At 47.4% G+C, this 11,152-nt stretch overlaps 1 protein-coding gene across 13 annotated transcripts in view; it reads right to left on the reverse strand.

Annotated features, from left to right (window-relative positions):
• The window catches only part of TRAF3IP1 (TRAF3 interacting protein 1), an 82,938-nt gene extending 74,330 nt beyond the window's left edge, over positions 1-8,608 (reverse strand). For 11 of the 13 annotated variants that reach the window (XM_030485560.2, XM_030485561.2, XM_030485551.2 and 8 more), the window contains exons 1-6: positions 8,482-8,608; positions 4,452-4,668; positions 3,886-3,953; positions 3,241-3,354; positions 1,799-1,963; positions 1,230-1,376 (exon numbers count right to left, since the gene is read on the reverse strand). In XM_030485560.2, coding sequence (XP_030341420.1) covers positions 1,230-1,376; positions 1,799-1,963; positions 3,241-3,354; positions 3,886-3,953; positions 4,452-4,650 — 693 coding nt within the window. In that variant the 5' untranslated portion in view covers positions 4,651-4,668; positions 8,482-8,608. Of the gene's footprint in view, positions 1-1,229; positions 1,377-1,798; positions 1,964-3,240; positions 3,355-3,885; positions 3,954-4,451; positions 4,669-8,362; positions 8,430-8,481 lie in introns of those variants that run through there. The other 2 variants (XM_030485552.1, XM_030485558.1) reach the window with 2 other exon arrangements.
• Positions 8,609-11,152: the final 2,544 nt, after the last annotated feature.

Consider the following 11,152-nt stretch of genomic DNA (forward strand, 5'->3'; position numbering starts at 1 on the left):
GCACTCATCCTGCTGCAGAAGAATCGCAGCACTATGGCAGAGAGCTTTCTTGTTGTGAAGAGGGCAAAGTATATGGAAGGCAGCGTGTGCTGACAGCCTATGCCTGCTTCGCCTTCACAAAAAATAGTGGGAATAATAAGAAAAAAGGACATGACATGAAAAAGTAGCACAGAAGAAAACAAAATATCACTTTTTCTGGGTAAATGCAATTCAAAGACCTACAAGGCCCATAAAGCTCTCACTGGGCTGCCCTTCCCTGGCCCTGGCTCCTAGAGGGCCACTCTCAGTAAACACCACAAGCTTAATGTCAAAGTTCTCCACTGAACACCAAGCTTTGATGATTCAGCACAGGAAAGGGTCACTGCATTTGGCTTCACAAGTAACGAGGAAAACACAACCCAAACCCAACAGGTGTCACCCATAGCTGAGCACAAATGTAAGCAGTAAATCATTCACTAGAAGTGAAAGGCCATGAATCACAAAGCAGCCCAACTCAGCATATAAATCCATCGGCTTCCTTCAAAAGCATCTTCAAGTTACATCCTGAAGGAGAAGACTTTCACAGTCCTTATTCTGACCACAGGAACATGACTTTGAGGCTTTGCTGTGCCTGGATTTTCATCCTCCTCCTTCCTGGCCTCTCAGATGGAGGGAAACTCCTGGTATTGCCCATGGATGGAAGTCACTGGCTTAGCATGCGGCCACTGGTTGAAAAGCTCAGCAAGAGAGGACATGAAGTGGTGGTGATTATACCAGAAGTAAGCTGGCAGATGAGAGTGGCAGAGGCCTACACGGTGAAAACATAACCAGTGTCTTATACATTAGAATAGCTGCAAGGTTCCTTGCATGAAGACATTCTTACTCACCTGAAGGCTCTAGCACTACAGAAGATACTGAAAACGCCTACGAAAGTATTACTTTATCACTGTAAGAATCTGTTCAGTGTCAGGGGAACAAGGCAATATCTGGATCAATCGATTCCATTTCCCTGTGCACAGCAACAGTTGTTCATTATTTTTCTCTCTCATTATTTTTCTCTGTCTTGAAGAACCCAAATGGGAGAATTTCCACAGTTTTCATTATATGGATCTGTTTAAGTTTTTTTTATGCTCTAGTAGATCTTTCAGCCTATCCTCTGAAATGGCCAAAGCAATGCCCAAAGCCAGACACAGCAATGGAAACAGAATTCCTGTTAGCAAACTGAACACTGAGAATCACCAATGCATTACCTTGGAAGCTTCAACAAGTTTATCACAGGCTCCACATCGATACAAGTTCTCATTTTCAAAGTGCTCTTCTTCTACGTATGTGTTCCACAGGGCCTCCTCCAAGCCAGAAACACCTTTTACCGTCACAGTTAGGTCTAAGAAATCTTCCTGTGCAGAAGTACAACAGAAAAATAAGGTAAACCACACCTTTTTGAAATTACAGAAGGCACAGAAGACTGTAAAGATATGTTTTACTGTTGTTACCTCACTGTTCAGCTCTCTGCTAACTGCATCTACTAAAGGCAATGCTTGCGAACTCTGAAGATGCAACAACACTTGTTTTTTCACCTCGGAGTCACACGCTGATGTAGGTGGTTTAGAAAATGCCAGCCAACACTTAAAGTCATGCATAAGTGTCACGTGTTGAAGTCTGCAGTGCCCTAACCAATACACAGTACCCAGGTTCAAGAAGGCCACCAGTGACGCTCAAGAAAGATGTCATGATTTTTGGGGTTTAAAAACCCAAGAACTTTGAAAGGATCTTCAAGAGACAGAACACAAACCTCTCCTGGAGCATTGTGTGCCTTTACCTGTCTCTCACTGATATTCTTGCACTCTTTACACACTATCTGGTTGACAACAATCCCATGGTACAGTCGGTTAATAAGGTCATGACCTGAAGTCCCCACAAGGGATGTTTCCAAAGCACTGAAGAGGATCCTATTCAACTCCTGCACATCATGCTGCCTCATCTCCTGCAGGATCAAACAGAAACAACTTCAACAACTTCAACAATGGCATCTGCTTTGCTTATTGCTTAAAACCAACATATGTTAAGTGTGACAGACAGCTGCCACAATGACTACCCATGCATTTACTTCCCTGAGTTGTAAACTGCTACCTTTCTTATTGTTATTCTTAATTTAATTATGCTCTTTGAGTGGCTACAAGTACATAAACTACAACCCAAATAGGACACTTTTCACTCAGGTGGATTGAGACTAAACCCCAAGATGAGTTACACAGTTCAATTCAGGTTAGAATCTCAAGTATTTGAGGACAAGCACCCTCACTGCTGTTGAATAATATTCCTGTAAAAAACAAAGGAAAAGCTACTGAAATTGTATCTAACACCAAATTTCTTCTGTTGCTTGCTGTAAACTGGTACATACTTCACAGAATGGTTTGTGTTGGAAGGGACCTTAAAGCTCATCCAGTTCCAAGCCCCTGCCACAGGCAGGGACACCTTCCACTAGAGCAGGTTGCTCCAAGCCCCTGTGTCCAACCTGGCCTTGAACACTGCCAGGGATGGGGCAGCCACAGCTTCTCTGGGAAAAGTCTGTGCCAGCGCCTCAGCACCCTCACAGGGAAGAACTTCTGCCAAAGAGCTCATCTCAATCTCCCCTCTGGCAGCTTAAAGCCATTCCCCTTGTCCTGTCCCCACAGGCCCTTGTCCAAAGCCCCTCTCCAGGTTTCCTGGAGCCCCTTTAGGCACTGGAGCTGCTCTAAGGTCTCCCCTTCAGGAGCCTTCTCTTCTTCAGGCTGACCCAGCCCAGCTCTCTCAGCCTGGCTCCAGAGCAGAGCTGCTCCAGCCCTCGCAGCAGCTCCGGGGCCTCCTCTGGCCTCGCCCCAGCAGCTCCACGTCCCTCTTGTGCTGTTGCCCCAGAGCTGGATCAGGACTGCAGGGGGGGTCTCCCCAGAGTGCAGCAGAGGGGGAGAATCCCCTCCCTGACCTGCTGCTCACGCTCTGGGGGTGCAGCCCAGCACATGGGGGGGTTCTGGGCTCAAGCACACACTGAAGCCGGGTCATGGGGAGCTTCTTCTCACCCAACACCCCCAAGTCCTCCTCCTCAGGGCTGCTCTCAATCCAGTTCCCACCCATGTGAGACACAGTATACAATAATAGTTGACCAAATTCAATGCTATCTCTACAACTTGAAGTATTTTCAGATATTTCTTAGATGTCAGACTTAGGAAAGAAATCTTTTCATTCAGCAGTTCTCAGTGCTGGTGTCACTGATGGTGATTGTACCTCATGACTGTTCCACCCAAAGCTCTCAGTAAGGTCTGTTGTAGATGCAGCCTGCTGGTCCAAGAGCAAAAGCTGAGCAAATAACCGTTGAAGTTGTAATGGAATTATTCGAACCTAGAAATAAAACCCAAAATACAGCCAAGAGATGAGAAAGAGTCTTCAAACCCTTCATTTCAATAAAGAGAAAAATAATTTCATACAAGACATGTAATAAACCATCACTATCTATTGCTTTTATAACACAGGTTACTCAACTCAGAACAAAACATCAGATCTTGTTCCCAAGAATCCAGTGCTTCACCTTACTCAGGGCTTTGGACAAGGGCCTGTAGGGACAGGACAAGGGGAATGGCTTGAACCTGCCAGAGGGGAGATTGAGATGAGCTCTTGGGCAGAAGTTCTTCCCTGTGAGGGTGCTGAGGCGCTGGCACAGACTTTTCCCAGAGAAGCTGTGGCTGCCCCATCCCTGGCAGTGTTCAAGGCCAGGTTGGACACAGGGGCTTGGAGCAACCTGCTCTAGTGGAAGGTGTCCCTGCCCATGGCAGGGGGTTGGGACTGGAGGAGCTTTAACCTTTAACCCAAACCACTCTGTGATTCTATGAATCAACATTCAGAAGTGGCTAATGACAAGAAAAAGTTAAATACCTTTGCGTCTGGTTTACTGCTATCATCCAGAGTCCCAAGTTCTTCAGGTCCTAGAGAGAACAGTGCTTCTGCAATTGGAAAGAAAAATGCCTATTTAAAAAGAAGACAATATCCCCTCTTTAAAGATTTATTGTGTTTTAACTCTCAAGCACTTATGGCAACTGAAAACATTAAACAACATTTCTGGACATCTTTCAACTTTGCAACTAGTTCAAGCTACAACAATCAAGTAGAAGTAAGCATGAAGGTGTTTAATGGCAAAGTGTCTTCTCATGAATCAGTGGTTGCATTAACGAAAACGAACACCACTTGACAGACAGCAACAACCTTTCTTAGTTACACACATTGTAACTGTCCACCTGTAGGGAGAGATAGAAATACTTGTCTTTTGTGCAGAAATGACAATACCATTTTTACAGCTCTATTTTGTAATCACTTATTTGAAGAGAACTGAAGTAAACTGCTCCTGATCTGTGTTTGCAGTGTTTCTTTAACTAAAAAGCAAATGCAAACCACTGTAAAATATCAATTCCAACCTTATTTTAAGACAATTTTTGACACATTACCTCGAAATTCAGGCGTGAAAAGCAGGGTCTGCAGAAGGGAATTGAGGTAGCAGGTCCCACCCTGGTTTTTGATACCACTTAAGTTGGTGAAATCCCTGGGAGCTGGAGGCTCGAAATCTCTGGGCTTTGATTTCTTTGCTTTTCCACAATGATGGTTGGAAATAAAGGAAAAATCCTCTTCAAACAGGTCCCCGAACATTGTGAAGGCAAAAGAGTCCTTTAAAAATGGGAAATACTGTGTTTACTATACAAAATGCAATGGAATGCACCCACCTCTAATCCTCCAAGATGAACATCTCAGCCCTGACTGAAGAGTTTGTTTCATCTTATTCTGTTCACTCGAAAAATTAACCTCAGATCCATACAAAAGTGTGCACCAGTTTAACAAAAAAAGAGGTGAACTCAAAGCATTTATGTTAGCAGAGGTCTGAACAGTCTTTTAACCAGAAGCAAACAGATCACGTATCAATTTGGATCTGCAAAATCATGGATAGCAAAATAAATAGGTCCTTCTAAACATCCAGCATTAACTAGTGCTCAAGTTGCCCTGTTCTCTATAGGAAAGGTGTGTAAAGCCTCTCAAACTCATCAAATTCCTCACACTCAACAACTCTCTCAACAAATCTATATGCACAAGTAACCTGTCCCTAGTATTGGCCGTAAGTGTAAAAACAGCACTGTATTTTTGACTATTTCTATGAAAATATTATCTTTGCTTCCAGATGGTTGAGCCAGAAACTCAATGCAACTAATTCTTCTTACGGAAGGTTTTCCAGTCCTTTTTGGAAGCTTTGCAACCTCTTAGCACGGCCTGGGAGTCCCAAAGCCAGCTCCATTTTGGTTTGTACTTGGCCCCAGATAACTTCATATGGTTGTAGCTCTTGCATTAGCAGTGAGTAAGCAGTGAGGTATTAGTGAGTTATCCTGAAGCAGTGAACAGTCAGTCCCCTATTTACCCTCATTCCATGGGCAATTTTACAGACCTTTATCATACTCCACTCAGACATTTCTTCCCAAGACATCTTCATTCCTACAACTGAACTTGCCCCTATCTTCCATTATCCTTACCTACCTTCTCTGAACCCCCTGAACTTCTCCTTTACCTGATTCTGAGATCAGAGACCATATCTGCCTCCAGTGCTGAAGATGTGCACAAACCATGGCCTTCTATAGCCAAATAATAATGCTGTGGTTTGTTCCCTTTTTGGACAACTGCTGAGCACTAAACTACTTTTCTTAAGTAATTTTTATTATTGCCCAAAGGTCTCGCTCCTGTTTGTTCACTTCAAACCCCACCACTACACACTCTACAGAAATACACATGTGTGTGCATACATAGAATCCCAGCCTGGTTTGTGTTGGAAGGGACCTCAAAGCTCATCCAGTTACAAGCCCCTGCCACGGGCAGGGACACCTTCCACTAGAGCAGGTTGCTCCAAGCCCCTGTGTCCAACCTGGCCTTGAACACTGCCAGGCATGGGGCAGCCACAGCTTCTCTGGGCACCCTGTGCCAGTGCCTCAGCACCCTCACAGGGAAGAACTTCTGCCTAAGATCTAACCTGCTATAACCATAAAGCTGTGATCATCTCTGCCCCATGCTACACCTCTTTGGACTTCCCTACAATGCATATTATCTGCTATTGTTTCATTCGGCTGCCTATTAGCATCAAGACTTAAAAGCATCACTGACAGCACTTGTGTTTATTGCAACAGGTTGAAGAAAAATTAATCATCTCAGCACTCACAGTTTATTTCTGATCGTTTATGATATGCTAAGTGCAGGCTCTAGGGAAAATACCAAGAAACTCCCCTCTGTGCAGCTGATCTACTGTTTCCTATCATTTAGGAAGATAGGAATCCTGATTATTTAATCAGGAACAACTTTCTTCTCCTGTGTCAGCTTAATTTAAGAGCTTTCAGTGGCAAACCTTGCTCAAGGCCTTTTGAAAAGCTAAATGTAGTTGATACGTCCCCATTCAGCCAACTGGTTGTTCATCAGACATCCCCTGTGGCATGGTTTAAGCCCAGCTGGTAACTCAGAACCACGCAGCCACTCGCTCACTTCCCCCTTTCTTCCCACCCCGCTCCCAGATGGGTGAGGAGGAGAATGGAAAGAATGTAAACCCCATGGGTTGAGATAAGAGCAGCCCAGTAACTAAGGTATAACACAAAACCACTACTGCTACCACCAATAATGCTAAGGGAAATAACAAGGGGAGAGGATACAATTGCTCACCACCCGCCGACCGATACCCAGCAGCGATCTGGGCCTTCTGAGGAACTCCCCCCGGTTTATATACTGGGCATGATGTGCCATGGTATGGAATACCCCTTTAGCCAGTTTGGAATAGGTGTCCTGCCTGCTTCCTCCTGGCTTCTTGTGCCCCTCCTCACTGGCAGAGCATGAGACTGAGAAAGTCCCTGGTCAGAGTAAACATTACTTAACAAGAACTAAAAACATCAGTATGTTATCAGCACTGTTCTCAGGCTGAAGTTGAAAACACCGCACTGCACCAGCTACTAAGAAGAAGAAAAATAACTGTTACAACTGAACCCAGGACACCCTAAAACTCTTTATATAAAATAGCATTACATTAAGCCCATTTAGTCCTTCCCAAGTAGAAGTTTTTAGGCAAAAGGCTATGCTCAGAGCAGCTGACTACGAAGCAGCGCAGCAGGGTTCACTCTGCTTGTTCCAGAACACTTCTTCAGCACTTCCTACAGTAGATGTCCCCTTATAAGCCCCACAAAATATAATAACATGGCTGGAGATACTTCTTAATGAACATTACGAAGTTCCTTAAGGCCAGGTTGGACAGGACTTGGAGTAATGAGGTCTAGTGGAAGGTGCCATTTAACCATCCAAAGATTATGACCCTTCCCATTTTTCCCCCACTGGAATGCACAACAGCTTCTTCCCAATAGGTTTGTTCACTATAAAGAGGCATGTCTCTAGGAGACAGCAATGAACTGACAGTCTGCTGTACCCACCTACCCACCCACCGCTCCAGAGAACCACTTCAGCAGGACAGTGCCAAATCCTCCCTCACTCCTTATTCCTGGATCCTAAAATCATTGCCAACAGCTTCACTCCCTTAAAAATAATACACAAATTAGAACCCATCTCTCGATGACGTCTCTGGTCCAACATGCTCACAATGCTAGGATAACTTAGACCACACTGATTAATAGGGCCTTGCCCTTCCCAAAGTTAGGATAACTCCATGTAAGGAGACCCCTAAGTCCCTGCCCTACATTCATTACCTCTCATGGGAATCTCCTGTGTTGTAACTTGGGGCTGGCACCTCTCATCTTACCCTAGTGCGTGCCCTACCAGAATCAGGCTGCACCTATGCTCTCCCAACAGCAATAGAATCATAGACTCAACCAGGTTGGAAAAGACCTTTAAGACCATCCAGTCCAACTATCCCCAGCACTGCCAAGGCCACCACTAACCCATGGCACTGAGGCCTCGGCTACACGGGGTGCGAACACTTGCAGGGACGGTGACTCCAGCACTGCCCTGGGCAACCTGTTCCAATGCCTGAGCACCCTTTGGGGAAGGAATTGTTCCTCATCTCCATCTAAACCTGCCCTGGTGCAGCTTGAGGCCGCTTCCTCTTGTCCCATCACTTACTACCTGGGAGATGAGACAGACCCACCACATTACACCCTCCTTTCAAGCAGCACGGTCTCCCTTTCGCCTTCCTTCCCGCAGCCTGAACGCACCCGGCTCCCTGCGCCTCGCCCGACCTCCCATATGCTCTCCCTCTCCCTAAGGAGGAGGCCCAGTACTCAGACGCGGTATCACCGGTACCGACGAGAGGCCAAGTACCGGTGCCCTGTGCCCATCGCCCGCAGCCCTGGAGCTGCCGGGCACGGCCCCCCCGCCGCGGCCGACACGGACTCACCGCTCAGAGCCAGCACTAGAGCCGGGCCCCCCCACAGCACCCAGGCGCCGCGGCCGCCGCCATCTTTGTTGTGGCGCCGCGCAAAGCACTCCAGGACGCGGCTCCGGGGCTCCACGTACCTGGGCCGAGCCGCGGTCCCCGCTCCACCGATCGAGGGTCCCTCCCACACCGGCCGCCAAAGAAGCACCGAGCACGGGCACCGATGCGAAGCAAAGACCGGCCGGCAAAGTGGCCCCAGGGCGCAAGGCCTGCTGGGAGTCGTAGTGTAGCACCGCCGGGAGCAGGGCCGCCCCGCGCGGCATACTGGGAGTTGTAGTTTCACGCTGGCTCGCTGCGGAGTGGAGGGGAACGGGCGGCCATGGAGACCCTACGACCTACGCTGCCTCGGCAGCATGAGGGACTGGAGCGGGCCCCGCTCCTGCTGTAGTGCGATAGTGGGGTGGCACAGATGACAGCAACCCAATTACACCAAAAACCTCCCCAGCTGCCGCCAGGAACTGGCCCTGCTGGAAAACATAGCCAGGGATGAAGATCAATCGTAAAATCCCAGCCTGGTTTGGGTTGAAGGGAGCTTAAAGCTCACCCAGTTCCAACCCCCTGCCACGGGCAGGGACACCTTCCACTAGAGCAGGTTGCTCCAAGCCCCTGTGTCCAACCTGGCCTTGAACACTGCCAGGGATGGGGCAGCCACAGCTTCTCTGGCCACCCTGTGCCAGCGCCTCAGCATCCTCACAGGGAAGAACTTCTGCCCAAGAGCTCATCTCAATCTCCCCTCTGGCAGGTTCAAGCCATTCCCCCTGGCCTGTCCCTACAGGCCCCTGTCCAAAGCCCCTCTCCAGGTTTCCTGGAGCCCCTTTAGGCACTGGAGCTGCCCTAAGGTCTCCCCAGAGCACAGCAGAGGGGGAGAATCCTCTCCCTGACCTGCTGCTCACACTCTGGGGGTACAGCCCAGCACACGGAGGGGTTCTGGGCTAAAGCGCACACTGAAGCCGGGTGCTGGGGAGCTTCTCCCCACCCAACACCCCCAGGGGGCTGGAACCGGATGATCTTTAAGGTCTCTTCCAACCCAAGCCACTCTAGGAGTCTCTGATTCCTTGATGATGCCAGCAGGGCCACAGAGCCACAGGCAGCAGTTGTGCTGACACAGCATCCCTCGATCCTGCTGCCACCTTCCAGCACAGTCCATCTCTGCTGTGGTTGCCCATTTGTTCCTTGGCATCACCCAGCTCTGCGGCTTCTTATCCAACTTCAAAGTTCCTACTATCCTCTTCTTGTCCTCATGACCTGCAACTGTTATCTCGCACTCCCTTGAACCCAGCAAAGTTTAACTCATCAAGAAGCCCTTGCCAGATAACCAAGCCAACTCAGGGAGCCTCTGGCAATCTCTCAAACACTCAGAAACATCTCTAAGGTACTGATTAACTTCACCCAGCCTGGGCTTGCCTTTGGACTCGCTGTCTTGTTCAGTGCACTGCAAGGTCTGGATGGCAAATGCATCCTGCTGCAGAAGGGAGGGGAGGGCAGGATGTTTCCCTGCCAGCTCTCTGCTTACCCCTTTGCAGCAAATGGGAGGTTGCCATTACAAAAGAGATAAATGAACCTTTTTGTGGAAAAGGTTGTTTGCTAAACTGGTCGTTTTCCCAATGATCATTTTAAAGGGCGTTTTCTATAAACCCGGAAATAACATGGTTTAGTTATTCATCCTTTTTTCCTTACGGTTTATAATAACATCAAAGATTCTGAGGGTACTTGTTTCACTTTTACCTCAGAGCTTCTCCCCCTACTCGGGAGCTCATATATTTGATTTTCTGGAAAGTTATCCTGAAAGAAAACTGCTCTCTGATACTTTTCCAGTAGTTTCTCTATACAAGGAAAGAGAAGAAAACAACACATAATGAATTTCATTGCATTGACAGTGGTATGGAAGGAAGAGAAAAGTGTGTGCCTGAGAGACAGAGGCTACATGGCTCTAAATATCCTAGGTTACATCATTTTTCCGTGTCACAGTTATGTTTAGGAATCTAATAGTTCTGGCACCAATAACATCAGAAGCAATGCTGTGAAGCTGATTGCTCTTGCAAACCCACACTTGTGCTGAAGCTCCTCATTGGCTAAGTCAGGTCCGACAGCTGGGCTCACACCCAAGTCTCTATTGAACAGTCCAAGCCATGCTGGGAGTAGTAGTCATTAAGACACATTTAGTACATGTCTTATCTCTGGCCTCTACTTGACGTATAGGCAAGTGATGAGGAGTTTTCAGCTGCCTGAGAGCCATCTCGTAGGCTGTGAAACAACTGCATTACTGCTCTGAAGCCTCCTTCATTGTCCCTTCTTGGCATCATTGTAGACTCTGGAGATTCCTGCTAGCTCAGACTTGCTTCATCTACCCATTCCCCTTCTCTTGAGGGTCTCTGTCCTTGGAGAAATTATCTCAACATCCACATCTCCAACCACAAGGAAATTCGTTGAGGCCGTTTACGTTTGTTGCTGTGGTGGTGGAGCTGTTTGCACCTGACTTGCCTTAGTCCTGGCCAAGGCGTGAGACAGGATGCATTAATGATTAAGAGAGTTGCAGGAAATCTTGCTATCAAGCTGAGGAGCTGGTTCTCCACTGAACATAAAAGCTTCAAGGACTAAGCACAGGAAAGGGTCACTGCATTTGGCTTCACAAGTAATGAGAAAGGAAAACAACCCAAACAGCCCATAATCCAAAGCAGTAAATCATTAACTAGAAGATTATGACAAAGCAGCCCAACTCAGTATATAAACTCACCAGCTTCCTTCAAAAGC

Source organism: Strigops habroptila, chromosome 5, assembly GCF_004027225.2.
Source record: "Strigops habroptila isolate Jane chromosome 5, bStrHab1.2.pri, whole genome shotgun sequence".
NCBI lineage: Eukaryota > Metazoa > Chordata > Aves > Psittaciformes > Psittacidae > Strigops > Strigops habroptila.